The 27,980-nt window shown below is 53.3% G+C and overlaps 2 protein-coding genes across 2 annotated transcripts; one reads left to right on the top strand and one right to left on the bottom strand.

Moving 5' to 3' along the window:
* LOC135890919 (apoptosis-inducing factor 3-like) lies at positions 1 to 21,220 on the bottom strand. The gene is made up of 19 exons (XM_065418394.1): positions 21,034 to 21,220; positions 10,872 to 10,965; positions 10,213 to 10,322; positions 7,552 to 7,661; positions 6,675 to 6,719; positions 6,498 to 6,579; positions 6,201 to 6,313; positions 5,640 to 5,726; positions 5,064 to 5,155; positions 4,776 to 4,906; positions 4,010 to 4,125; positions 3,427 to 3,498; positions 3,025 to 3,088; positions 2,357 to 2,433; positions 2,152 to 2,269; positions 1,619 to 1,717; positions 1,084 to 1,159; positions 301 to 405; positions 1 to 170 (listed from the first exon to the last, which is right to left on the bottom strand). The coding sequence occupies exons 1-19, from the start codon at positions 21,218 to 21,220 to the stop codon at positions 137 to 139; spliced, it is 1,812 nt and encodes a 603-aa protein (XP_065274466.1). The 3' UTR covers positions 1 to 136.
* TLCD2 (TLC domain containing 2) lies at positions 20,308 to 27,412 on the top strand. Its single transcript, XM_065418396.1, has 4 exons — positions 20,308 to 20,489; positions 20,600 to 20,682; positions 23,241 to 23,323; positions 27,035 to 27,412. The coding sequence occupies exons 1-4, from the start codon at positions 20,308 to 20,310 to the stop codon at positions 27,410 to 27,412; spliced, it is 726 nt and encodes a 241-aa protein (XP_065274468.1).
* The last annotated feature ends 568 nt before the right edge of the window (positions 27,413 to 27,980 follow it).

The raw sequence follows: 27,980 nt of genomic DNA, 5'->3' as shown, positions 1-27,980 counted from the left end.
GTTGTGATTGCAGACATGAAAAGCAGGGCTCCTGCTCTGTTTCATGCTGGCTTTTATTTCTCCGAAGCGGGAGGACGTGGGTATGGGAAATGATTATGCCTGTGGGGGTGTTATCGAGCCCCCAGGCAGTCTCGCATTAGGCTTGCTTCATCCAGGTTATATCCGAGGACCTGCAACAGAAGAAAGGATGCTGAGTAAAGGCCTGCCTGTGACAGTGCTCTGGCCCAGGCAGGGCTGATGCTAACGAGGCAGCGGTAACCTCATGGGGCATGAACTTAGTGGGTCAGTTGAATTACTCACTGGGCCTCTGCTTTTGAGATTTGTCTGCCAGAGTACATGACCTCGGCTACCAGGGAGACCATGGGGTCAAAGTTCAGGCTGGCAACGGCAATCACATAATCATCCCTGAAAGAGAAAAGCCTCAGCAAATGAGATATTCTCCCCTCCAGACCCCTGAGTGACAGAGCACTGCAGCCTCCTAGAGCTTAAGGGACTGCTGGTCCAGGGCCAGCTTTATTCTGATCGGCTCTGAGCTGGGCAGGAGCTGGTATCCCCATGGGCAGAGACGGTGGAGGCTGTCCATGGCAAAGTGCGGGTCTGTTAAAGTGCACAGTGCCCATGGGGATCAAGCGCTGAATGGGTTAAGAGTCGGGTAGAGTGAAAACAGATGCTATCCCGCTTCCTACTTCTCCCTTCCTCTCTCCAGGGCTGATATGCCTCAGTCTCTGAATCCTGGGACCCTACAGTTTTAATATTGAACCTCAAAAGGAAGCTTTTCTATAAACCAGGGAGGCTGTTGAAAGATCTGTCAATCTTCTTCTCTGGTGGCCTGTTCCTCCCTCCTTTCCATGCCCCTGCCACACCATGCAGCAACTGGATGGACGGCAACCCTGTTGTGCACACTCTTGGAAGGGTGGTGTGGAGCATGCCCCCTGCCGTACTGCCAAGGACCATCCCCCCGAGCACCATGGACATCGGTGCTGTATCCTGCACAGGAAGAGTAAGTTCTTGGCAGATTCACTAGCCGGATCTGGCTCTGACTTGCCAAGAGTTCCAAGCTAATTGGGCTACAGATTCACTCACTTGATGTAAAAGACCAAGAACTTCAGCTGCTCCAGATTTCCCTTCACAACAGTCTCTGTGTATCCTTTCCCATAGCCTGCAAACACAGAAGATGCAGTGGGGCCTGGGTCTGGGCCAATGCCACCATGCCCCTTAAGCTCAATGACCAAATAACTGCAGGTGTTGGGGGGGAGACAGCTCAGTAGACCAGTGGAAGGACCTTGAGGTGAGAGCTGGGCTGCATGTTCCATGCAGTTAGGGCTCTGGCTGTGGCCAAGGGGAGAGAGAGTGACCCTTGTCCTCTGGGGACGACCTCTGACCCTAATGTCCTGGGCTATGACTTGACACTGGGTTTTCTGCTTTCAGCTGTAGCTTCCCCAAAGTAAAGAAGGGGCTTGGGGGTGGGGGACTTCTCACCCTCACTCTCTCTGATTGACTTGGAGAATGGTTCAAACCTCTGTCTGGGTGCTTATAAGGTCCCCATCCCTGTAGTATCTGAGCACCTAGCTTTGCACAGGTATGGGGCGGGGGATGGCGGTTTCTGCTCCCCTCCCACCTGCATAGCGGATGCTTTTTCCAAGCAGCGAGGTCCAAAAGAAAGGAACGGTGTTCAATGCCTTCTGCTTCTTCAGCATGTTTAAAGCAGCAATGTGACCTGAAACGACCCAGAAAACCCCAGGAGGGGAGAATGTATTTTTCCAGAAGATACTTTCACGGGAGACTTTTAAAACTTCAGGTTCATCAGCTCTCTCATCTTGAAGCCTGTCTCCTGCCCTGGCTCAAGGTGGGAAGTGGGATATTGCTTCCAATGACTGACTCGGGCTGGCAGCAGCAGCTACCCACCTCTAAGTGCATGACCCCTTCCCCTCCCTCCCTTTGACATTTGGTCATAGCTGGCCCCATTGCGTGGCATGTGGGCTGGTCAGTGGAGCTGGTTTGGTGCATAGGTAGTGGCTGTGCATGTCCTGGAGCCCACTTGCCCCAGGCACAGGCCTTGCAGCCTTGTGACCATTTCTCAAGCCTGTTTTTCCAGCTGTGTTGGGAAGGGAGGCAGACACAGATAGTGCTAATGCTGTTGCAGTCCCTCACCATGAGCCTGTGCTATCTGCCAGTGACGGATGGTGGCGGTCATCCCACCGAACAGTGTGACTGGAAATGAAGTCACATCTCCAGCAGCAAAGACTCTTGGGACATTGGTTTGCATGAACTAAGAGGGGAGAAGGGGGTGATTAGTGACCTAGAATGCACGGCACTTTAAACGTGATGTGTGCATGCCTCGCAGGAACTTACGCACCAAATCCACCAGGATGGCGCCTCCATGGTCCATAGCAATTGAAGCATCCTTCAGGAAACCTGAGTTGGAGGTGACACCTTGGGGAAAGACGAAGACATGCAAGAGGTGTGGCAGGAGCGTGAAGAAAGCTCATGTAGGCCAGTGCAGGGGGGAGCACAGCTGTTTAAGTATCATTCAATCCCGCATGGGCTGGAGTTGGCAAAGCACAGTAAGAACAAACCGCAGCATATGGAGGTGAGGGTGACAATGAGAGCTGCATGAGGGGTACAGGCCGGGGGCTGGCTGAGCTTGAGGAGGGGTAATCAAACCCCAGCTCTAAGCAGGACAAGGTCTTTTGGTAACTGGCACAATGAGTGTAAGAACGGATCCCTGGGGGGGACTCCTGGAGCAGCACTACAGGAAGGGAGAATGTGAGGCAATCAAGTCACAAGCATGTCCTGCTCAGGGTATCTCGGGGGGCTGGGGTTGGTTGGGGCTAGGGTAGAGGGAGTAATTATTCTCTTGGGAGTTAGTCTTGGAATGTGAGCTAGCCAGGCTCTGTTTTACAGTGGGCAGCATTGCTTTGGGTTTTATCTAGTGTTGGATACGCAGAGGTCCTGGAAGGTGAGGGGCAGCATAGATACGGACGGTGTCTACATGAAGCAAAGGTGTACTGGTTAGTCTCTTACCTATTCCCACCACCACCACATCTGCAGGTAGCTTCTCTCCACTGGCCAAAACGGCCTCTGTAACCTAGGAAAGAGGCAACACCATTCACTGAGATGCTGCCTTAGAACCTCCTCCCCCCAGACACCCCCGCCAGCCTGCCCTCACTATGGTGCTTTGCTTCCCCAGAACCTGGACCACCCAATCCATGTTTCTGGGCCCAGCAGACTCTGATCCTAGGGGCAGTGGAGAGCAAGCTAGTGCCTGTGTAGGTGAAACAAGTGTAGAGTTTAGTGCCCTGGGAGACTGGAGATTACGCAGGCTGTGGAAGGAACACGGGATGGGAGTGGAACGGTATAGGCCCAGATTGGAAGCAGATTTTGGGAGCAGTCCAGGTGCGGAGCTGGTGTTAAGGACTTGCTAACCTTTCTGTTCTCTCCTTGCAGCTCAGAGATTTCAGCCTTCATGTAGAATTTCACTCTTTTATTCTGCAGCATCTGAAACAAGAGGAATTACCCCAGCCCAAAATAGCTCTTCTCATCAATGTTCTATCCCTGATTAATTCAACAGTTACACATTCCTCCCCTTCCAGAAACCCAGGCAGATAGCTGCCCACTAGGGTTCTCCGAGTACCACCCCACCTTCCCAAGCAGGTCCTGTGGATGAGAGAGCTGGCATCTCCTACAGCTGATGGAGGAACAGCCACGCCTCCAGTCTGTGCTCAGACAGGGGAGCCCTAGCACATAAGGCGGGAATATTAGCTTGGGGCAGACAGGAGACCAGTGTGGCTAGGGAGGGATGGCTGGGAATAGCCCATGTGGGTGCACATGAGGCATCAGCTGTCCAAGCTGGTGAGCTGTGTGCAAGGTGGGTAGGGAGGGGTAAGTGTGGTGTCTTGGGCACAGAGTGGGTGGGAGGTTTGCGCTCGCTGTGTGACTGTGTGTGTGCAGTGTAGGGCTTCCACACCACTTGGATCTGTGTGCATTCTCTGTCCGCTATTAACTATACCTTCATGGCAACACCTCCAACCTGAGGCCCCAGCACTGCCTGGAAGGGGAACTCCTCTCTTCCCACCACGCAGATGGTGCTGGCCTTGTCTGAAAGGAAGGCAGCAACCTCCATCCCTGCACACAAGGAACATGTATGTCTGCAGTGAAATTGGCACAAGTACCCCACCCCCGGCACCAGCCTTCTCCCTGGAAATAGGGATGAAGCTGGAAATCTTTTACCCATGGGGGTGGGAAGTGTGTCAGAGATACTGCCCCTGCTGCCTGCTTTTATACAAGTATCACTCTCTAGTATCCTGAGTCTTTCTGGGATTCACCAGGGATCCAAGTACCAGGAAGGGCAAAGACTTCTCCATCCCCCTATGCACCCCACTAGCTGCACTTCAGGCCTGTTTGCCTCCCCAGGGCACAGCAAACCCCCACTCTCCCAGACGGTGCTGAACAAGGCAGCCTGCACTCCTGACGGATGAGGTGACACCTCCATAAAATAAATCCCCTTCCCCCAGGTCCAAGTGCTGTTTGCAGTTTTTGGTGCTTCCAGAGGAATGGCTTGGGGTGGGGCACCCCCCACAGAGTAATGCACAGCACAGAACAGCACAGAGTGGCCACCCACCACTGAGCATCGCAGCCGCTCTTGGCAAACGGCCTTTGGTTAATCAGCACACAGTGAAAATAGATTTCAAGGCTCGGCTTACAATTAGTGATCTGACCCCACCCTATTCTGACTCGCTGTGTGAAGTCAGGCAGCTGCTACGCCAGTCTCGTACCAATGAATGAAGCGCCTAGAATCACCACCCTCTTGCCAGTTGCTAGGTGGAGAATCCTGTTAGCATCCTCTGGGGTTTGCAGGGAACACACGTTCTCCAAGTCTGAGCCGGGGCACTGGAGCTGCCTGGGGCTGTGGGAGGGGAGACTTCAGTTACAGTTGCCGTGCTTATTAAAAGGCAGCTGTGCCTGCCCTCTCCCCCTGTGAGCACGAGGTCAAAGGCCTGCTGCACTCTTCCCCCCTCAGGCCCCCTGTGCTGAGCAAACACATGGCTGCCTCGCTTTCTCACCTGCTGCCTGTCGCAATGAGGAGCTGGTCGTACCTCTGGAAGGCCCCATCCTGGAAGTGGGCTTTCTGCCCCTGCGTGTCCACGGCCACCACCTGCAGCACGGAAAGGCATGGGGCAGTGTTCTGCTCACTCCTCCGTTCCACAGCCTGGCTAAGTACACGTAGCGCATAGCCATGCAGGGACCTGTGTGCCCCCAGCCCAGTCTGCTCTTTGCACCCAAGTACAAGGTGGGAGAATGCTACGGTTCACAGTTTGGAGCCAGCCATCCCAAACCTCCAGTGTGCCATATGCCCCCTTCTAAAGTCACCTCCCTCCCATGCGACTGCTGCCTGTCTGCAACTAGCTTACCCACATGTACCAATGCACCAAAACATGTACAGCAGTGCCCAGCAGGTAAACCCGACTTCGGTGTGTGACTCCCAAGATGCACTATGTGTGCCCAGGCAGAGTGACTAATAGACCCACCATTCTAGAGGAGAACTACAGTATTCTGCAGCAATGGTCCCCTGCTCCCAGGCCAGTGTTAGGGACAAGGACTAATCTTTTGATAAAGGTGAGCTGCTGCCGCTCCTTCACCTCTTTGTCAGTCCAAACTTCTATGCCATGAGCCTCAAAGAAGTCCTGCTGCCTCAGGTAAATGCTCTCTAGTGTCTTATCCATCGCCTGGAAGTAAAGCAAAGCAACAGGAATGAGGAGCAGCTCCACAAAGCCAATCACACTGTTCAAGAGGTTAACAGCACCTGAGCTGCAATCTGGATTCCTGGAGTTTCCTTATGGGAAATGTTCACAATGGGCAATGTGTTTTCTTATTAGTAAATCGAACTGCCCTCCCCCCAAGCCAACCATGTCTATAGCAGGAGGGGGTTGCAGGGAATGGGGTAAGATCACTGGCTCAGAACTGCTTCTGTCCAAGCCTGTTCCACGAGGAGGCACTATAGGGAGTGGGTCAGGGACATTTGCTGAACAATGTAACCAGGCTCTGCTCACAGCCCTAGCTAATGGAGCTCTGCTGAGGCAGCTGGAGCTCTGACTGTGGTTCTCTGACTGAAGCTTTTACTAATTCCTGTCCTCCCCCTGCCCTCCCCAGGCCATCCCCTCAATCGCAGTTCTTAAGAGAAGCTCTGGCCATGCACAAACCTTGCTTAGTTGGGTCCTGTCATATGGGACATGCTTTTCTTTGGTTACCATGATGATCCTGCCTGTAAAGCCTTCCTGACGAAGTGTTTCTGCACAGACCAGTGCAGCTGCACCTGGGAGAGAAACATGAGTCTCACCCATTCTGGCACGACTCACCAGCCATGCAGGAGGAACGCGCCACTGGTGCCCCTGGAGAAGAGCCCAGCAGACCCAGCATGTGCCCAAAGGGCTGACATACAAACTACATGACCAAAGCACAGGTGCTTGTGTTCAGAGCTTGTCTACTGATTCACTGACCTCCACCCAGGAGCAGCATTGTGTTCTCGTTGCTCCTGCATCGCTCACTCATGGCCTTCAGCTTTCGGTCACGTTCAAGGTCCTGGCAGAAAGAAAAGAAGAAATTATTCAAACAATGGTAACGTCCCTGGACCACCTTTGCTGTGGTTACTCAGTGAGAGCAGGTGAGGTCAGTACCTTTTTTTTTGCAGTAATAAATACCTTCCCGTCTTCCACTCGCACCTGCAAAGACCGAAGAAGAATGGGATTTCAGTGCATAGCTGAGGCTGCTGGGAATTTACTGAGGAGTCTTTGTTTTGGAGTGTGTGTGTCCTGCAGGAGCTGGCTGCTACCAAAGCCTGTGTTACTCTGGGGCCAAGTGGCACTAAGGAGGAGGGTGGGCACTGGAGGTGGGCTGGTCTTCAGTGAAGGCACGATGAGGATGTGGAACTAATAAGGCAACCTGATGCCAAAGAAGCAACCCAGGGCCTTCGGCCTAAGGCAAAAAGCTAGAGCAGCCCTAAGGGAAAAAGAAAGCGTGCTGGACGGTCTCGTGTTTCACTCTTCTGAAGAGTGAAGAGAGCTAGTGCCCCTCTGCGGAAGGTAGGCTTGGGCAGGTCACATTTGGACTCTTCTATCCAGCTGATCACCCAAGCCCACAGAACACCGCGCTCCACCTGACAAGCTCAGAGTGACCTTTAGGCACCTTTCAATGCCAAAGCAGCTCAAACAGACACTGCTAGCACTTACAGAAGTGTTACATGCTTTGTCTTCAGAGAGTTGTGAGAATCCTTCTTCCTTTCAAAAGCGCTACTAGTCAATGTGGGGCAAGGGGCCTAACAAGGCTTCTGAAAAGGCATTTAGGTCCTAGAGCCAAATGGTCCGGAAAACCAGTTCTTCAGTAACCACTGTGGAGAGCGGTGGCCAGGGAAGAGAATTCTAACACTTCCGCAGAATCGCTGGTGAGGCCAGGGCCCAGGCTGGGACTGTAATGGATGAGGCAAAAAGGGGAGCAAATACAGAGTAGACAGAACAAGCTGGGGTGTAGAATGGAAAGTAACAAGGATAATGTCACCTTAAAGCAGGGAAGACAGTCCAGAGTTGGGTACTCCTCAATGTCTCCAGTTCTGATATTGAAGCAGGCACCATGCCAGGGACAGCGCAGTCTGTTACCCGCCAAGACTCCTGCAAGTCACACACCAAGGAAAGTGTTGTCTAGTGTGTAGAACAGAACTTGTTGTCAGGACTCCTGGAGTCTATTCCCAGCTCGGACTGTGAGGTGATGTACCATGGGTAAATTGTTCACGTCCGCAAACTGGGTTCAGGATTTCTTGTTCTCCTCATTGGGTGTTGCGAAGCAGCGCTGTGTACCTCTTCACTATCCTTGAGAAGTACTGTATGGGGGGAGATCATTTGGGGAATCCTGTGTACAACTTATGAATTCTGGTTGATATTATGGACTCTACATGTATCTAGACTAAACTGCAAACTCCATTTGGATTGCAAGGCTGGTCTGGTTCCTCTGCTGTCTTTTTACCTCCATCTTGGGCTGAAATTTCCAGAGGTGTTGACACAGGACTAACAATGGTGTGTTGTTAAACCATTAGGTCTTCTATTCAAGTGGAGGCCCCCATGGTCAGTGAGCTGACTACTGCTCAGAAGCACCAGTTTACCTGGTGGGCTGGTAACAAGGCAACTGATCACCTTGTGGTGGGGAATTCAAGCTGATTGGAGGTCAGCTGACAAAGGGGACAAAGTTATAAAAAGAAGGGCCTCTCACAGGGCATTTCAGGGTGTAGAAAGCCACTGCTTGTAGGGCGTAGAGAGAGCGACTCTATGTTCTGGAGGAGAAGCCATGTGCAGGAGGTACTGGAGAGAGGAAAGACCCTGGACTCCTTAGGAGACTGCCCAGTTCCCACAGAATGCTTGAGAGTGGTGAGGAAACTGAGGCAGGAAATGGCATGCTGGTGTAACTGTTTAGCCCAGTAAAGAGTGATTGTTTTCCAAAATCCCTGTGCAAAGGTGTCTGTTTGCGTCCATTGGCACGTCTCTAAAAGGGTAAGCTGTGAACCAGAGTGCCCACAAGGTGGGAGCTCTTGAAAAGAGTGGGAGAGGGGTCAGCAATGGTCCTGGGAGGCTAGAGTAGCCAGACATGAGGTCCCACTTCTGTGAAGGGGTACCACACAGACACCGTGTGCCCAGGAAGCGAGCCCGAGAGGCCAAACAGTCAGTGCTGCAGCCTACTCAGAAGGAGGGAGGCTTTAAAGCAGCGTTTCTCAAATGTGGCCACCAGGGGCTTTTCGTGTGGCCATGGCCTCCTGGGTGGTGATGAGGGTGGCAAAGCAGGCTCCCCCAGGGCTGCCAGCAGGGGGTGGGCCCTGTCCCCCTCTGGAGCCACAAACGCTGGAGGAGCAGGCAGGCGGTGGGGTTTGGGCTTCAGATCCGGGGTGATGGGCAACAGGTTTCAGCCGTGTGGCGGCAGGCTCCATCCCCTGGCCACAGGCTTTAAGCCCTGATCCTGGCCCCAGACTCACCCCGCCCCCCCCCAACCTGCTGCCTCCTCTGACCCTGGGCTCTGGCTGTGCAGCAGTTGGTTCTGACCCCCAGCTGTAGGGTTTCAGACTCCAGCCGTGGGGCCACGCAGTCCAGCCCCCAGCCATGTGGCAGTGACTGCCGGCCCCAAGCTCACCTCCCCACCGCACTCCCAACATCACCCCTGGCCCCACTGCATCCTCTGGCTCCAGTCCCCAGCTGCGCAGCTGAAGGGCTCTGGTCCCCGGACTCGCCCCCCCTCATCGCCCCTGACCCCCAGCTGCCTCCCTACCCACCTCCCCATCCAGGGTTTAATTTGTCCCCCAGCTTGCCAGGGCTGAGTAAGTCTGTTGTGAAAAGTGATATTTGTATGTTTGTTAATATCACTTTTCACTGCCTCCCTGCTAGCTAGCAAGTCTGCTGATGTGAAAAGTGATATTAACAAAATACTAATATCACTTTTCACAGAAACAGACTTACTACCTAGCAAGTCTTAAAAAAATAAGCAACCACAAAAAGCAAACGAAACAGCAACAAAAAGGGACAAGAACATGAAAAACACATTATTTGTTTCTGTTCTGTTTAGGTCCAGTAAAGAACAGAGACAATGGTACATTTTTATTATCGAGTCTGCAAAAAAAACCTACATAAATAAATTACAGTGATTTGGACATGTATCTGTGCATATTTATTTATTTTTCCTAAAGTTAATTGAGTATTTTAGGAAAAATTATCAGAGTGGCCACCAGCCATAGCTGGTGGCTGCAGTCTGAGGCCACCAAAAAATTTCTTGTGAGAACCCCTGCTTCAAAGCACCCTGGTATGTGTGGGGAGGGAGCCAAACACAACCGTCTGGTGAGTGTCCAGCAGTGGGCGCTTGGCCACAGACAAGGCCAATGACACCCTGTTGAGGCACTGCAAGGCAGCCCCCTGAAAAGCAGTTGAATCCTGGTCCACTTCCCACCGGGGGGCTGGGCTGTCCCTGACTTGGGGGCGACAGTGCGGGCTTCCCTTGCCCTTCCGCTCAGAGGTGCAGTGAGACAGAAGCTCAGCCTGCTAGGCAGAAGCATTAGAAAAGCGGCAGCTCCTGGAGAGAAGCTGCCCATCCACTGCACAGTGTCTCCTTTGACAGCGTCGCCTCTTCCTTGCGTTTGCCCCTGGCCTGAGCTTTACCTGGCAGCTGGGGATACCCGCCGGGTTTTACCTTTGCTGAGAGAGGCTCCGGCGTGTGTGCACTTGCTCCCCACAGCACTGAACTCCATCTTATTCCTCACCAGCAACACCGTGTGGCCTGCAACCTCCACTTCCCGCAGCCTGCAGGAGACAAGCACAAGCCGACATGGCGAGCCTGGACCCCTGGACGGCGGAGGCAATGCCTAGACCGTGGGGCCACCCGGGGGCAGCTGCCATACCGGACTCCTTGCTTGTCCCGCGAGAGCCTCCAAAAACCACGGCAATGGGGCTGGTGTTTCTTTGGCTCCGGGCCCCCTACAGCCTCTCTTAGTGGGCTTTTGCGGGGCTGGCTTCTTCCTAACCTGCCTCCCCCTCCTGTGTGACAGGAGTCCCAGACAAGCCGCCTCTTAGGAATAAATGAAGCCTTGTTGCTGAGGAGCAGAGCAGAAACAGAAGCCCCCAGCACACCCATCTCTTGGGGCCGCTTTGCTGAGGCAGGACCCCCCCCCCCCCCCGTGCTAATGCAAGGTGCCAGCAGGGGATGCGGGTGGGGCTGGGGGGGCTATCGGGTGTCACACAGAGGTTGGGCTGAGTTCAGCTGGAGGGGGCCTGGGTCAGGTCTGTCAGCAAGTGCTGGTGATGGGAACTGGCCTTTCACATTACCCCCAGCCTGCCACGATCGACACTCACTCGCCATCCTGGACGTCTGACTCCTGGCAGACCTGCTCTGTGATGCTGTCTTCAGTGTCCATGCTTGTGGGCGCCGGTCTCAGCAGCTGGCTGGCTGAAGACAGAGCAGAGAGGAGTCAGGGATGGGAATGGGGTGCTGCAGCAGAGCATTCTGGGAAGGCTGCTGCTCGGTCATTTTGCTCTCAGAGTTGTTGACGTGACATCTGTGTTATGACCTCATCACCATGTAACGATGCACCTCAGCATGAAGACACAGACCCCAGAGTGACTTTGGGAATAGTTCTCTAGGCCGCCTGGCAGATTGCAGACCTGTCTCAGCCTGATGGTGCACCCTGGGAGTGTGACACCACAACTGCAGCCCCAGGCCCTGTTCCCCTCCCATCCTCTGTTACACCTTCCCCCACCAATGAACCCGAACCCCACAGGTCTCCTAAAGCCAGTGCTCAGCAAATCTCCCTGCTCCCTGGCCCTGCCCCCAGGGCAGGATTAACCTTTTTTGAGCCCGGCGCCAAATATATTTGTGGGCCCCCACGGGGGCAATGGAGCCTGGCGCAGGGCGGCCCCGCTCTGCCCAGCCCTGTGCAAGGGCACTATTTACAAACCGGCAGTTGCCCGACGCAGCGTGTCCTGCCCGGCCCTGTGCTGCCAGCATGTCCCTTCCTGTCGGGGGTGGGCCCATGCCATGCCACACAGCCGCCCCGCCCAACACCCCCCCCAACTCCCTATGGCCAGAGCTCCCCTGAACTCGCTATGCCCAGCACCCCCACCCAACCCTCCCACAAATGCACAGCGCCCTGCACCACACCACCCCTGCCCAGTGCCCACCTGCCCACAGCCCCACCACAACTACCCAGCACCCCACACAGAACCCCCACTCCCTAGTGCCCCAACGCACGAAGATCTTCCCTGCCCCTCACAGCCCAGCACCCCCCTCAGAGACCCACTTCCCAAGCCCTGCCTCCCGGCTGCACTCACCGAGGAGGTGACTCTATCTGCCGGACTGAGCCGGCAGTGCAGTCAGGGCTGGTCCTGAGGCGGGGAATCACTCCGGTCCCTCTGGAGTAGCGCAATCAGCCAGGCCAGGGCCTGCCCCGGCCAGGCTCCATCAGGACCCACTTGCCTGGAGGGGCCCAGCCAATCCCCCCACACTGTCTCCCCCAAACTGACTGAGACTGGCCAGGCTTCTGCACCAGTCCTAGGTGGCTCAGCTCCGGGGAGACAGGTGGGGCCCGACAGGTGGTGGGAAGCAGAGACTGCCCAGAGCCGGAGGTGCGCTGGGGTCCGGCCAGGAGACAGAAAGGAGTGCTTGGTCGGCTGGCGAGCAGGCCGAGAGGAGCAAGTGATGGTCAGGGAGGAGCCAGCGGGCTGGTGGGGTCTTGGCGCAGTGCAAGCGGAGCAGGCCGGGGCCCCTTTTGAGCATGGGCCCAGCTCCATGGCGCCACTGGTGCCATTCATTGCCGCCCTAGGCAAAAAAGCCACCGGCCGCAACCCCCATTGCGGCAGGGGAGGGCGCCAAGCCCGGCCGCGGGCCCGCAATCCCCGACCGGCCGGAGTGCCAGGGGGAGGGCAGAGAGCCCCCGGCGGCCAGAGCGCCGGGAGGAGGGCGGAGAGCCCGGCCGGGGCCCCGCTCTCCCCGACCGGCCGGAGCGCCGGGGGTAGGGCAGCGAGCCTGGCCGGGGTCCCGCTCTCCCCGACCGGCCGGAGCGCCGGTGGGAGGGCGGCAAGCCCGCCGCGGTTCTCCGCTCTCCCCGACCTGCCGGAGCGCCGGTGGGAGGGCGGCGAGCCCACTACGGCTCCGCTGTCCCCGGCGGCCAGAGCGCCGCGGGGAGGGCGGCAAGCCCAGTCGCGGCCCCGCTCTCGGGCCAGAGCGCCCTGCCGCGCCGCGCCGCCCCCCTCCAGGCGCCGCCCCAAGCACATGCTTGGTGGGCTGGTGCCTGGAGCCGGCCCTGGTGCCATTGTAAACCCGGCACTGCCTACCCCAAGGCGTGGCCTCCTCTGGAAACAGAGGGGCCAGAACTGCAGGTACAGCCATTCTGAGCAGGAGTGCCTTGGCTCGACCCCCCAGTCCTGGGCCCAGAGCAGGCAGGCCCCCAAGTCCGGGGCACAGAAAGCTTCATTGCAGTTGGGAGAGATAGTTGGGATGAGAGCGTAGGTGAGAAGGACCAGTGCCTCAGCCCTGGCGGGCGGGGCGAGGCTGAGGCCTCGCTCACAGCCTGAGGTGATGGTACAGACAGAGGTGTGGGTACCTGGGAACTGTGAGAAAGCCAGGCCTCCGTGGGCAGGGCAGGATGGAGCCCAGCCGCTGGGTGATGGGAATGAGGGCCTGGGAGCAACAGGGCAGGGGGACGCACCCCCTCCCCCAGCCCACCAGACACAGCGTCATCCTCATTCAGACAGCAGGATGCATCTGGTGCTGCCCTTTGCTGCAAACAAGCACTCCAGGTAAGAAACTCTCTGCAGCAGCTGCTGCTCTGTCTGTGCTTTGCTTGCGGGACACACAGCCTGACTCGCTCAGTTTTGGTCACTCACACGTGACAAGGCCTAGGACCCTCAGAAATGCTTCTCTGGCTGGGGCCCAGATACACACCCTTCTTAAGCCTAGAGGCCCCCCAGCATCCCTGCCCATGCCCGCACCTTTGATTGGCTGGGCCATTCTCTTGGGTAATTTCCTACAATTTGCACCAGCCACGGGGAGGGCACAGAGCAAACCAAGCTACTGCAGCCTGTTTGGGCTTTGCTGATTCACTGAATGGGGTGGGGCCGGCTAATTGCATTTGGAGCCAGGATGTAGCTGGTTCTGCAAGCCATTGCAGTGGGAATGCTCCCTGTGTTACCACAGCTGGCTGAAAGCCCTGTTAGCTGTCGGATGGCAGTGGGCCAGCAAATGCAGAATTAGCCAGTCTGCTCCTGCACATCCTTCTGTCTTAAGCAAGTGGTACAGACTGATGCTGAGCACTGGAATTTCTCTATTTACTCCGTTGCTTGCAGGGGGTATGACGAGGGCTCCATGTAGGTTGCGTCACAGCCCATTGAATTCTGTGGCACATGGAAACTAAAATTTGTCACAAGGCCCCCTCAGGCCTTTAGCAAACTGGAAATTCTGTGGTGGTGGGACGTTCGTAGAAAAATATCCAGAAAATTAATTTTCATTGCATGATCTACTGTATAACAGCATTCACTGTCTTATGAAATGCTTCTTTGTGGAAGTTTTTCCACATATTTTAGACTTCTGATGCATTTTCAGTTTGCTGCAAAAATCAGGATGCCTTCCTGCAGAACTTAGGGTGGTATGCCATAGCCTCGCCTTCTGGCTGCTGGAAGGAGGAAAGGGGGCAACCAGATCTGGAGTGCATGGATGGTAGGGAGCAGGTGGACTACAGAACATTCAAGGAAGATTCCAAAAGTCTGGGAGAAGCAGGGGAATATGGACTTAGAATATTTAGCTTCCCGGCTGTCCACAGTGATCAAACAAGGAGGTAGTGGTGACTGCTTGAAAAGCTGGGGCAGGGGGAAAGATTAGGAACTCTGGTTTAGCCAAGTTGAGCTTGAGATGATGGCTAGACATCCGCAAGGAGCAGTCAGCGAGACAGGCGGAGATTTTAGCTTAAACAGAAGGAGACAGCTTGGGAGTAGAGAGGTAGCTGTCAGCATAGATGTGGTAGTTGAATCTGTGTATGCAGATGGGCTTAAGGTGTAGAGGGAGATAAAGTAGAGAAGGGGTCCAAGGATGCAGCCTTGTGAAGGTCCCACAGAAAGTCAGCGGGTAGATGAGGAGGATCCTCTGAAGGACGCACTGAAAGAGTGACCAAGAGAGGGCAGAGTCAGGGAAGCCAAAGGAGGACAAGATTTCAAGAAGAGCTGATTGTGGCAGAGGTAGCTGGTAGGTGAAGGAGGATGAGGATGAAGATGAAGTACTGGTTCTGAGTTTTGGCTTGGAAGAGGACATTAGACTTGCCCACCTCCTTCATAAACGAGATAGAATTCTATCTGTGACTGTGGAGGAGAGGAAGCAGGGAGCACAATAGGGCAGGTGATTACAGCACAATCACCACAACACCAAGATTGCTGCAGTAGTTGGTCTAAATGGAAGTGTCGCACCTGTGACACGTATTAGTTGTTTAGTGCAAACAGTGACCTAGGCTGTCCACAATATAACCAAACAGGGCTTATAGCCTGAAAGGAACCTAGGAGTAGAGCTGGGAGAAGAACTGATTTTTCAGTTTTGTAGCTGACCTGAAACATCGATACGAAATGACATTTGGGTTGGTCCAAAACAAGCATTTGTCATTGAAACAAAAACAGTTGAAAATTTAATGCTGGTTCGACGATTCATTTTATTTAGTTTCATATTTATCTTGTTTTACTTTTTGGAATACAATTGAAGCAAAATTCAAAACAAAAAGTCATCTTGAATAGAAAAAAAGAGTTTAATTCTGAAAATGTAGAATCAAGATGTTTGGACTTTTGGGGGGCCAAAACAATTTGGCACAACTTACAGAAAATTGTAAAATGTTTCAGTCAACCCAAATATGCATTTTTCAGTTAAAAAAAAGTTTTGGTCAAATTTTTTTGCCCAGCAGTACTTAGGAGCCTTGGCTGTTTAGTTTTGCTGCTGTCTTGGTAATCAGTAAACTAGAGACAGAGTAGATAGCAGAGGCCTGTGGGATTAAATCAATTTTTTTCCTCCGGGGAGTAGTCCCTGGAGCAGGCAGCGAAGCTGCTTCGAAGTGAGGTCTGTGGTTGGTGCATCAAGGGAGATGAAACAGAAGCAGATTGATTCACTGCAGAAAGAGGTGCAACTAACTCTTACAGGAACAACAATTTAACTCCTGCCACAGCTACCTCAAAAGCCTGGCAATGGAACACCCATAGGCTGACCAGACAGCAAGTGTGAAAAATCGGGACATGGGGTAGGGGGTAATAGGAGCCTATATAAGAAAAAGCCCCAAATATCAGGACTGTCCCTATAAAATCGGGACATCTGGTCACCCTAAACACCCACCCAACACAGATGTCATTATCATTTCCATTTACCTACAGAAAGGCATTATAAATACTCACATGAGCCCAGAAGTGTTTTTTCCCACCAGAACCGAGAAATTGCAACCTCCTGTATTGCACCTGATGTGTGGAACTGAGGCATTCACTTCTCAAGAGAGACAAGTCTGTCCCTGTCTCCTGCAGCCAACGCACATCTGGGTTGCGGCTCTCAACAAGTTACACAATATCCCTGTCAGTCACAAGTCACAGGAGGTCTGTATCCTGGCAACCAGGCATTATGCTCCTCCCCCTTTGGGAAGGCTGGAGTGTGTCATTGCTTTAATAGGTAATGAGGGGGAAGGTTGTGGGGGAATGGCTGAGTGAGAGTTCAAGTCCAATTTCTATAATTATTCTGCTGCTGTAGCTAATTAAATTAATTGACTTGAGCTGAAAAGTGCTAACTGAAGTACAAAGGCTTATCAGCTAGCTGGGGAGGGGGATGGTATAAAATCTTGATATTTCATCATATGCAAAATAGTTCCAAAAACAAGACTATACAAATGCAATTTCTCTCCATCTCTTGGGGTCACGTTAGCCTCTTTCTGAGCCTTTGCAAAGGCCCAGCACAGTATATTGTATTACTCAGGACTTTGCTTGGCAAGCTGTTGATATCTGAGGTATTTGTATGGCACCTGTAACCATGCAGTCTGATTTTCCAGACGTGCTGAGCCTCTGCGAGCTCGTAGTGAGAGTCTCAGGTGTTCAGCACCTCTGACAATCTGACAAGCAAGCACTAGCTACAAAGTGCTGCCTCTGACTGGATGAGACCCCTGGCTCCAGGTGATTGATGTTCAATTAAGAGCTGAGGGAGAGTTTGGCCACCAACATGCCACATACCCCACCCACCATGCCAGCTGCAGGCCAGGCTGTACACTACTTTGACTTTGGTGTAGCAGTTACCCGCTGGGGAGGAGGAATAGAAAACTGTTTGCCTCTCTTTCTGAGCCAACGTGTCCCCAAGCCTTTAACTTTCAAAAGCCAAAGTTTCCAGCAGAATGTTTCTGATAACCACAACCCAGATACTGGGCCCTACAGGGACTACTTTCCACCTATGCCCCATCACATCTCCCACTCACCAGTGTAGGGGCATGAGCAGGAAAAAGGGAGGTATGTCTGCTACACTGCGGACTCCATCTGATCCTCTGCTGGCATCTGGAGGCTCTGGGCAGCTGAGCATAGAATCATAGGACAGGAAGGGACCTCAAGAGGTCATCTAGTCCAGTCCCCTGCACTCATGGCAGGACTAAGTATTATCTAGACCATCCCTGACAGGTGTTTGTCTAACCTGCTCTTAAAAATTCCCAATGATGGAGATTCCACAACCTCCCTGGGCAATTTATTCCAGTGCTTAACTACTCTGACAGTTAGGAAGTATTTCCTAATGTCCAACCTAAACCTCCCTTGCTGAAATTGAAGCCCATTGCTTCTTGTCGTATCCTCAGAGGTTAAAAACCATTTTTCTCCCTCCTCCTTGTAACAACCTTTTATGTACTTGAAAACTGTTATCATGTCCCCTCTCGGTCGTCTCTTCTCCAGATTAAACAAACCCCATTTTTTCAATCTTCCCTCATAGGTCATGTTTTCTAGACCTTTCATCATTTTTGTTGCTCTTCTCTGGACTTTCTCCAATTTGTCCACATCTTTCCTGAAATGTAGTGCCCAGAACAGGACACAATACTCCAATTGAGGCCTAATCACAGCGTAGTAGAGCGGAAGAATTGCTTCTCGTGTCTTGCTTACAATACTCCTGCTAATACATCCCAGAATTATGTTTGCTTTTTTTGCAACAGCGTTACACTGTTGACTCATATTTAGCTTGTGATCCACTAGGACCCCCAGATCCCTTTCCTCAGTACTCCTTCCTAGGCAGTCATTTCCCATTTTGTATGTGTGCAACTGATTATTCCTTCCTAAGTGGAGTACTTTGCATTTGTCCTTATTGAATTTCATCCTATTTACTTCAGACCATTTCTCCAGTTTGTCCAGATCATTTTGAATTTTAATCCTATCTTCCAAAGCACTTGCATCCCCTCCCAGCTTGGTATCGTCCACAAACTTTATAAGTGTATCTCTTGGCCATTATCTAAATCATTGATGAAGATATTGAACAGAACCGGACCCAGAACCGATCCCTGCGGGACCCCACTTGATATGCTCTTCCAGCAGACCTTCAGTCTGCTCTACTTTACACCAGGGACCAAACTAGCACCCACTTTAAAGTCATCTTTGGGTCTTCCCTATTTCTGTCCTAAACTTAGCTCAGCTTGGCTGGACCAGAGGATCTGGACCCATATTTTCCATTTGTGAACAATCACTAATTTTACCATGGAGAGAGCAAGTGCACTGTCATGTGCAAAACTGTAAGTACATATTTCTTTTGGTCTCAAGAGTTCCAAGACCAATTCCACATCTGCTCTAACTAATGATCCTGGTCCACAGACTATATAAGCCCAGGAGATGGATATAGGTGCTAGGTTATGTCTCACAGTGCCAACAAAAACAGTTTTGGGGCTCTTCCCTTTGGCTATGATCCCAGGTGTGAAGCAATTTTACTGCAGGATGTGTCCGTTTAAGTATCAGTGATTATTCTGCAGCAGTGACTTCCCACAAGGAAAAAGGCATGGGCCTTCCAGACCCAAAGCTATTATCAACTTCAGTAAAATTAGTCCCTCGATACAGTTTGCGTGTAGATAGACACTGTGGCATTCCAGTGAGGAAGACATGTCAGATCTGCTTGCTACCTCTCTTGGATACTGGAGATGGAAGAGGAGTACTGGTTATGGTTAGGAAAGAAAAAGGGTGCTTAACTAGGACAAGGAAGGATGGGAATTCTCCATATGGAAGCAACTTACTATTATTCCAACTCTAAGCACATGGCTAGGGCATGCGTAAATCAGGAGGTGTGGGGGAAAGTGCAGCCAGAACCAGAGGAGAAGGTTCTGAAGGAGACGGAAAAGGGGCTGCAACCTGGCGCACTCCAAGCAGACGTGCGCAGGGTCTTCAGTCCATAGCTGGAATGCCACAAAGTTTCCCTGTCTAGTCACATCTTCCCAGATGTCTCTTTCTGGAAAAGGTGACTTACCCCCAATTCTCACTTCAGCATGTAACAGAGTTTAGCCAAACCTGGACGAATGCTACAAGTGCCTTGTATTTCTATTAATATACTAAAAGAAGGCAGTAATATATGAAGGAAGCTGCCTGTTCACAAGCACATGAGTACAGAGCTGTGGTAAGGGCCAATGGAGCAGGCTGACAGATGAAATGAAAATACTTCATTGTAACCGTACATAGCTAAAGAGTCCTTCAACATCAGATAGTATCGCTAGTTTCTCTTTCTTCCTAGCTCATAAAGTTCTTTAGGAATCGTGTCTAGGCGTTTGTAGACCACCTGCTACAATGGAGTCCTGACCCTGACTGTGCCCCTGGCTGGTCCTCCCAATCCCTATGGTATTGCCAACCCTAAATGTGAGGGGGGAAATTAGCCAGGCCCCCAAACATCATAAGCTTGTCTTAAAACTTGTGAGGTTTTCTAAAATAATAAATGTTGGTTTTGTAGGTCATGTTTTCAATTTATTTCCCCATGACCATGAGGGCTAGAAACACACTGTATGTATGGGAAAGTTTAAGTTCTCATTGACTCATTTGGCTGCAGGCACTGGAGCTATAAGAAAAAGACCAAAGATTAGGAAGCTCATAATAAAGCGCTGAGTTGGCAACACTGCAAATGTGAATAGAATGTGCATGTGTATGTGTTAGAGCCCTTTCCCCACACCTGTGTCTATGATGGGAGACTCTCAATCTCTCTGGGCCAAGCGCCTCACCAAAGGGGCTCAGTGTCTGGGCACGGACTGGCGCCTAGCACCACAGGCCCCATTTTTGGTCGGTCCTTAGACACTGCCCGAAGAGACACGAGTAATAATTCCAGCGTGGGCTCTGGCCCGGCTCCCAGGGAATCGCGGAGATGCCATGTAGCTTCCCTAGGTGCCACGCCACCTGCACATAGCAACGAGCCCCAGCGCCGGGATCCCCTCCGCTGCCGGACAGTGGAAGGGGACGCGCCAGCCGGGCGGTTTCAGGGCGGGCGTGAGAGCCCCTCTCGTGCCCCGCGGCGCCCAGAGCCGGCGGTGCCCAAGCGGGCATGCCCGGCCCGGCCCGGGCACACCCTAGGGCGGGGCCTGCGTGCCGCGTGGAGGGGCGGAGCCGCTCCGGGCCAATGGGAGGCCGCGGGACCGGGAGTTTGTTGGGTGGTTACAAGAAAGTTACACAAGGCTCGAAGCTGTCGCTGCCCGCGGCCAGGCGCGTCCCAGCGCGGGGAAGGAGACGTCGCCCCGGCGGCGACCCCGGTCTAGGGCCCGCACTAGCCTCCCGCCGCGGACCGAGCTCGGCTGCTGCCCCCATGGGGCTGAGCCCGGGGCTCCTGCTCGTCGGCGGCTCCTTCGCGGCGTTCCGGCTGCTGAACCGCGGGCTGGAGCGGCTGGTGCCTCCGCCGCGCCCCGCGCTCCGCAACCGCTGGAAGTGGCGAAACATCTGGACCTCGTTCGCGCACAGCCTGCTGAGCGGCGCCGGGGCGCTGCTGGGGTGAGGGGCCGCGGGGCGCTGCTGGGGGGCCGCGGGGGCCGGGGGGGCCGGGGCGATGCGGGTGTCGCTGGGCTGGGCTCGGCTCTCACCCTGAGCTCTCTTCCCGGCAGGTTCTATCTCCACCCGCAGATGGCGGAGGACCTGATCGGAACTCACTCCCCGGCTGCGCACAGCGTGGTCTCGGTATCTATAGGTGAGCGAGTCCCCGCAGCACCCCGCACCTGCCCTGGCCCGGCTCTGGGCTAGGCTAGGGCAGCCCCGCTCTGCGGCGGGTTTGGGCGGCTCTTCTTTCGTCTGCTAACTGCGGGTGCCAGCCCGGAGCAGGGGGCACCGGCTGGGGCAATGCCCTGGCACAGGGAGACTTTCCGGGCTTGCCTGGTGCGGCATGGGGAGTGCTGGGACCACTGTGGAGGGCGCCTGGGCTGGAGCAAGGCAAGCCCCGCCGGCTGGATGGGAATCTGAGAACCATTTCTGGCCGAGTGGCCCCACAGCAAAACAGGTGTTCGTGTGCCAACCTGAAAGCTCATTCCAAGAGAGTCCCCACCTTGCGCTGGTCGTGTCCAGGCTGCTGCAGGAGCTGGGGGTCTTGGGGAAGGCCAGCCCTGGCTGCAAGTTTGTGTACAGGCTTTAATTGTCTGGATAGATCTTTGTTCCTTGGAGGGCAAAGTCCCTTGGACTGGCCCAGAGCAATTCTCGCTGGGGTGTGCAGGCGGGAGCTGCAAACAGAGCATGTCTCTCTACATTCCTTTGTCTTCCACCATAAGAAGTTGTGATTGTTTGGCCTGAAAGTTCCTCTTTTGTCCTCCGGTCCAGTGTTCTCTGACTTGTAACTGATCTGGTTTTCTTTTCACTGGTGAGATCCCAACAGCCCCTGAATCTCTGGGGACAAAAAAGTAAATGCAGCCTTGCCTGGTACTGGGCCACCCTGGTCTGGTGATGTCTCTTTCTTGCTCCAGGCATATGATCACCCTAAGCCAACAATTGCCCCATTCTCAGCAGGGACAGTGAGTTCCTTCTGCCGATCCATCCCCACTGTTCCCTCCTCCATGAGGTGAGGTAGTGGCAGCACTGCTCTGTATTCCCTGCTTTGCCTGCAGAACCGGTGGAAGGCATGCTAACAGGCTGGGCAGCTCCCATCTGCTAACCACAAGACCCAGAACACTGTCCGAATAGTTACTACCAAAGCATTGCACCTTAAAGAACTAGAGACAAAAGTTACTGACTCCAGACTGGGTAGAGACCCTAGGCACAAAGCCTCAACCCTGATTGCTGCCCTTCTTTATATGAGGGTAGTGGCCAGGTGTGGGGAGTTGTCCAGCGGTTCCATCAGCTAGGGGCTTTCATTGAGGAGAGGGGTGCCTGTAGTAAATGTGGGGAGAGAGTGGGAGGGCAGCTTTGATGCCCTGCTCGGTTGTAAGGTCACACCAGGGCTGCTGCTGTCTGTGTTTTTAGACTGTGGGGCGCTGGGACAGCTTTGAACTGATAATGCATGCTCTGTGTGTGTGTGGTGAAAGGGGCACAGAGCTTGGTTCTGATCCTGGACTTTTGGACTCCCTCTTTGGCCTTGGAGTCATTTCACCTCTCGGTCATCTCCTCACCCACAAAGGAAGCTAACACAGACCTTGTGTGGGGGTGGAGAGGACTGAGGTTGCAACTTGCTCAGTATTCCTGTGTCTGATGTTTTTGGAATGGGTGAGGTGTCAGTGCCATTGACTCCCAGACACAGGTTCCTGGGCTCCAAGCTTGGTGGCAAGGCCTGCAGGGTCTCAGTGTGCTGGGGCTCCACACTCAGATTCTGCTCACACTTTCTAATGGGGGGTGGTCCTTGGAGTCGAACAGGAACTTTCAAGTGGCTATGGATCCCCCTGCCTTCTCCTGCTACGCTGTTACGTTAACCCCACAGTTCATACTAACAAACTCTTTTGCTGGGTGGGGAGGGATTGTGTATTGGGGTGTCTAGTTCTCGTCTGCCTACCCCCAAAGGTTGGTAATTCCAGATGCGCAGAATTACTTGTATGAAAATTACTTGGGACACTCCTCCCCCAAAACACCCAGTCTGGGATGGGACCCTGGTGTCTCCTTTCCCTGCCCCTTCCAGGAGGTACTGCTGAAACTGACCATACTCCTTCAAGAGAGTGTGTCATATGCTTCTGTTTGTTCATAAACCCTTGGGGATAGGGAGGGACTGTGACAGCCAGGCAATGGAAGCTATGGCCCAGGCAATAGAGAAGGATGCTAGGTGCAGCGGCTGGGGTTTGGGTGGGGAGGAGAGTGAGGCCAATGGTTTTCCCAGGAACAGTCCTGGCAGAGTGCAGACTAAGGCCAGGAAAGCCATTAGACACGCGAGCACGTCTAGTCCAGTTTTAAGAAACTGGCAGAGGTGTGTTAGGGAGCGATCATGCATTTCTAAGGTGATGAACGGGATGATCTAGTAGGTATCTTCCTTTCCAACATCTTTGAATCATGGGAGGTACCTGAAATGCAAAATATGTTTTTCTTTACCCTGGGATCTGTGGTCCCAGCACTCCTGAAGGTAGCACGGAGCTCACGCAGAGCCCGAGGGCTCCTCAAGTGCAGAGCTCTTTGGCTCTGGTGTGGGTTTTTATACCGTGCTCGTCACCATGATATCTCAGCACTCAGCCCTTCTGGGGCTACTGCACTGAGCTCACACCCAGTTCTCTCCTCTGGAGTGGTAAGTGGCACTGAGTTGCTATGGGGATTCCTGGTGATGGGAACTCTCTTCTTTCACAGGATATTTTCTCCAAGATTTTGTGGATATGTTGTGTAATCAGAAGCTTCACCAGTCCTGGGAGCTGCTTTTCCATCACTCGGTGGTGAGTCTCCACTTGTCACTATGGGAAGGAGTTCAGGGTGCATGGCCTTACTATTCTGAAGACAAATCAGTCAGTTGGCTGGCAGGGACTGGACATCTGACCAGTTCACTGAGGCAGATCCTGATCCCCAATGGCCTCATGTGGACAATTCTCGAGGCCTGGAGGGAGCTGTGTTCAGCTCCTGCTTCTGCTGGAATACTTTAGTTTAGTTCTATCTGGTGCAAAATGTCTGCATTTGGCTTCACTGCTCTTGAAACTAGGCATGACACTCCTGGATCCTTGTGGCTGGAGATGATCAGGGTAATTACAATTGCTGTCCCCTGGGCTAGGGCTTCTCCTCACTCTGGGTTAACAGGCTAACGGCAGCCATGAGGAACAGGATGGGGAGGAGGGGTGCCCCCATTAGGTTCTAAAATATGTGCTCCTGAATTCCGTCTCCACCTCTGCATGGGGGAAGTGAGAGAATATGCAGTGCCCTCTCACACATTCTGCTGAGTTGGGCAGGGTAGAAGGGGGGGGCGTGTAAACTTGAGGGGTCTGGGAGAGGGAGACAGTAGCGGGACAGATGAAATAGTGAGATGAAGTGAGGAGAAAGGAAGGACTTCAGAATGAAGAGTAAAGAGATGTGCCAGTCTCACTCCTCCAGCTATTAACTATCAAGGGGCCAATAACCAGGGTGGCGAATGTGCCCCTCAGGTCCTGAATCATCAGAGAGAAGAATGTCCAAGGGAAAAGGGAACAGCAAAAATCAACTGACAGTATGAAGTGTTCTCTAGAAAGGGAGGGAAAGAGGCCTCAGGCCACCCAGAGAAAGGGCAGAGAGGAGTGGAGGGAAGGGGGAAGGCAAGAGAAGGAAGAACAAATGTGAGGAAGACACTAGGCAGTAATTTTTTCTTACAGTGAGTCCCTCCTGATACTAAAGCTGATGACGCTAATTTTGATGTGCGCATGAGCCTGTGTCATCTGTGTGCATTCTGCATCACTCTCACCCAGTCCCCCTCCCTCTAGTAAAACTGGGGGTGCTCTAGTGCCAGGGGAGCAGCCCCTTCTGCTCACAGAAGGAGCCTAGGGTGATGTCTGGTGGTGTCTTGGCAGCACTGGGCTGGGGACTATCCCATGGGGTGGAGAAAGTAGAAGGCTGGAAGGTTGTTCTCATTGCAGACTCCCAGGCTGAGGCTGTTTCATAACTAATAAATCCAGCGTTATACAAACAGTGACCTGTGCTTTCTGCTAGGATGGGAGGCAGCCCATCCCATCCCATATCTGCTTCACACAACTTGAATCTCTGCCAAGAGAGGTCATTGCACCAGTTCCTGCCACGTACTTTTCCTGGAATCTCACTTCTTCACCTCTGAATGAGTTCAGGTTCCCAGTGTGGGGGACTCAGCTCTTTCCATTAAGCGCACTGATCTCCCTAGGCACAGGCACTTAGTAAAGGGGCTTGGGGGTCTGTGTGAGCTGACACGCTCCAGCGTGTGAACTGCAGAACAAAACCCAAACAACTTGCTTGCCCCTCATCAGCTGTCCCCCAACATCTCTCCCCCACCAGTCCCTCCCTGCACTGGCTATGGGCTCAGGCTGTGCCCAGAACACAGAAGAGCCAGTAAAACCTGCACTCAGGGCTTAAATTCAGCTGGAGCTGTCCAGAGTGGAGCTCCGGTAAATATTTTCAAACGTTGACTCCAGCTTGATGCTATTGCGGTTCTCAACTGGGGGACCGTGGCCCTCGGGGGGGGGGTGCAGTTTCGGGGGCATGCGGGGCCTCAGGGTGCCCCCTGCTGAGCTGAAGCCCTGAGCCCCATGATACCCCCTGTAGCGAATGGGGGGGAGGGGGCATGGTGGGCTCTGGGAAATACTCTGAGAATTTAAGCCCTGTCTGCACTCCTTACCCAGCAGTAGGGGGAGAGAATACAGAGGTAAATGCGGAGGCCAGTGGGGAGCTCCAGTGACGGTGAACCAGGGCCTGGGCAGTAACTCTGTACCATGGTGCCTGCCTGGCTGTTTGGGACCTCAGTCCCTAATGACTGTAGTGGGAGGGTGCTGAGGAATGGACTGAATAACAGCTCACAAGCATTTTGCATTTCCCTCTGTGGGTGCAGGGTAGGAGCAGGAGTATCTGGTAGGGGGCAGGGTGTGGCAGGCAGATCTGAGAAAGGTGCTGTGCTGGAACCTATGGGAGGAGCTTGGTGGACTCCAGAAGGTGAGGGTGGTTTGGTGCAGTGGCTAGACCTGCTCCTCTCACAGGGTCCTGCAAGGGCCCTGCCTGCTGTGTCATCTGGGCTTGCTGCTGGATGGGTCAAAAGGTCATTGCAATAATGCATCTAATTCAGGCCAAGCCAGGGAGCTTAACCGGCAGGAAGCAAATAATCTCATTAAAGAGCCAGTGCAGAGGGCAGCATTAATGGAATAAATGACAGGTAGGGGCCCTAACTCTCTCTCAGGCACACAGATCTCTCTTCCCCATGACCTCTGGAGGGAACAAGGAGCATGAAATCCTTCCTACTTCTCCACCCTTGCAGCTGCTCATCCCTGTCCCCTGGGGAAGAGCGCAGTGCCCAGTCTTCCTCTTTCTATTGGGCGTCTCTCGCCTTGTGTGACTTGCGCCTGGCATTTCCTTCCTTGAGTGGCTGTAACTTTTCAGTGAGGGGGCTGCAGGGCTGTCCATAGTGCACCAAAGTTCCTTAATCTCTTGAGCGAGTGAGTTCGTCATGGGAGCATCGGGGGTGGGGGTGGGATGGAGGGAACTCCCTGAGCTCCTCTGTGTGCTGCTTAGTTCTACCACTAACTGCAGCCCTGGGCTATGAGTTTTCCCTTCTCATCTTGCTGCTCAGCTGTTTTTCCTGTTTGCTGAGTGCTAGGAAATTCCTGTTGAGTGGGGCCAACTTTCCCTGCTTGGGGCCCAAACAACATTCCCCAGGCCATAAATGCAGGGCTAGGTCTCTGGCTGCAGTAGCTGCTCCTGGTGTTCTTTTCTCCTCTTCCGTCTTGAGGGCCTAGCACCTTGGTTTGCCCTTCCTTGCCTGTTTGTTCAGCTTACATCAGAAGAGGTTGTCCAGCACTGTACAAAGGGATGGGATGATACCAGCAGGCTATTGACTTAATGGAAATGGGATGGAAAAGTAATGGGAATCCGGGTCCTGCAGGGTTTACAGCATGAGAACAGAGCTTCTAAGCCCTGCAGGAGGGCTGTCGTAAGGTCCCTTATTGGGCAGGTGGTATTTTGGGGTCCCTGGATGTCTCTATTTAAAAAACAAGCAACCTTCTAGGAGTCCAGGGGCTAGTTAGACCCTTGACAAATCTTGGATTTTAAGAGTTTACAAAAATAAAATTTTGCTGCTGTTTCAGTCTTTTGCACTGATTTACACAAAGGGTGAAGACTCACCAAATTGCTGCTGTTCCACTGCTTAGCAGTGGATAACTTTGTACATGTTTTGGCCTTTCTGACAATGATTTTGGGCCCCTGGAAGATAGTTGGGAAAGGCAAATGTCCCCTTTGCACCTGGTAGCGCCAGGCCTACCAGCAGGCAAGAAAGACTTTGGGGGGTGTAGTCCTGCATGGCAGCCACTGCCTCTTTCGCCTCCATCAGTCCCACTTTGTTGAGTGTGGTGGCCGAGAACTAGTTTCTGACAGGTAACTTCACCATTTCCCTGCCCTGGGGCAGAAGATCAGACTGCTGTGTAACCCCCTTCTTCTCTCTCTCTCACATTCAGGTGATTATCTGCTTTAGCGTGGCAGTGCTGGTTCATCAATATATTGGATTCGCTCTTGTGGCTTTGCTTGTAGAGATTAACTCCATCTTCCTGCATCTGCGACAGATCCTGCTAATGGCCAACCTGGTGCACACCACCTGTTACCGCCTCAACAGCATCATAAATCTGGGCACCTACGTAGTGTTTCGCATCACCACACTGGCCTGGATGACACGCTGGCTGGTCCTAAACCGTGAGAACATTCCGCTGGCAACATATACTGTGGGCACAGTGGGCATGGCCATCATGACACCCATGAACATCATCCTCTTCTACCGCTTACTGCGCAGTGACTTCCTCAAGTCCAGCCGGGAGGTGTGGCGGGAGAAGGAGAAATAGTCCTGCCCCCAGTGCCCTGCAGGCTGTCCAGGAAATCAGCAGCCCAGGGGTCAGAGAGGAGGGACTGCAGCCGGCGGAGAGTAAGCACTGATGTGGACAGGAGTGCGTCAGTATCTTGTTTGAAGGAATGGAGGACAATTACAGTCCTCTCAAGATGAGATTCTTGGGCTTTCCTGGTGGTCGCAGTTGCTTTATAACACCACCTGACAGCTGTGGGGAGACCGAGTGGACACGGCAGGGAAGGAAGGCCTTTCCAGGCCAGAATTCAGGGCTTTGTTTTCTCCCTGCACCCTCTGCTGGGATGATCGGTTGACAGGTGGCTGCTTGAGGGAGCTCTGAAGAGGATTCTGCAGCAGCATGGGGCCGTGGCCTAGATGAGAACAGGGAGGAGAGGGTTGTCCTTCCCACAGTACTGATGTGTGAACTTAGAAAATCATCTTAGCTTTTTGAAACTCCTTGTCTTTGCGCAGCTGGGCTGGAAATCCTCAGGGCCCTCTAGGTACCTGCATGGTCTATGTCATCATAATTCATAAGAGTTAAAAGTATCAAAACAATTTCTCCCAAGCCC

Source organism: Emys orbicularis, chromosome 17, assembly GCF_028017835.1.
Source record: "Emys orbicularis isolate rEmyOrb1 chromosome 17, rEmyOrb1.hap1, whole genome shotgun sequence".
Classification (NCBI taxonomy): Eukaryota; Metazoa; Chordata; order Testudines; family Emydidae; genus Emys; species Emys orbicularis.
Note: the sequence above shows the minus strand (reverse complement) of the source record. Positions and strands in the feature narration are given on the sequence as shown.

Bases quoted from the DNA above. Each gene is read 5' to 3' on its own strand.
- TLCD2 (XM_065418396.1), top strand. From the start codon at position 20,308: ATGGGGCTGAGCCCGGGGCTCCTGCTCGTCGGCGGCTCCTTCGCGGCG. The intron at 20,490-20,599 runs GTGAGGGGCCGC...TCTTCCCGGCAG, and splicing joins GGCGCCGGGGCGCTGCTGGG to GTTCTATCTCCACCCGCAGA. The intron at 23,324-27,034 runs GTGAGTCTCCAC...TCTCACATTCAG, and splicing joins TGCTTTTCCATCACTCGGTG to GTGATTATCTGCTTTAGCGT.
- LOC135890919 (XM_065418394.1), bottom strand. From the start codon at position 21,220: ATGCTCTGTTTGCAGCTCCCGCCTGCACACCCCAGCGAGAATTGCTCT. The intron at 5,727-6,200 runs GTTTGTGCATGG...CTTTACTTCCAG, and splicing joins ACAGGACCCAACTAAGCAAG to GCGATGGATAAGACACTAGA. The intron at 3,499-4,009 runs GTATAGTTAATA...CTCTTGTTTCAG, and splicing joins TTGGAGGTGTTGCCATGAAG to ATGCTGCAGAATAAAAGAGT.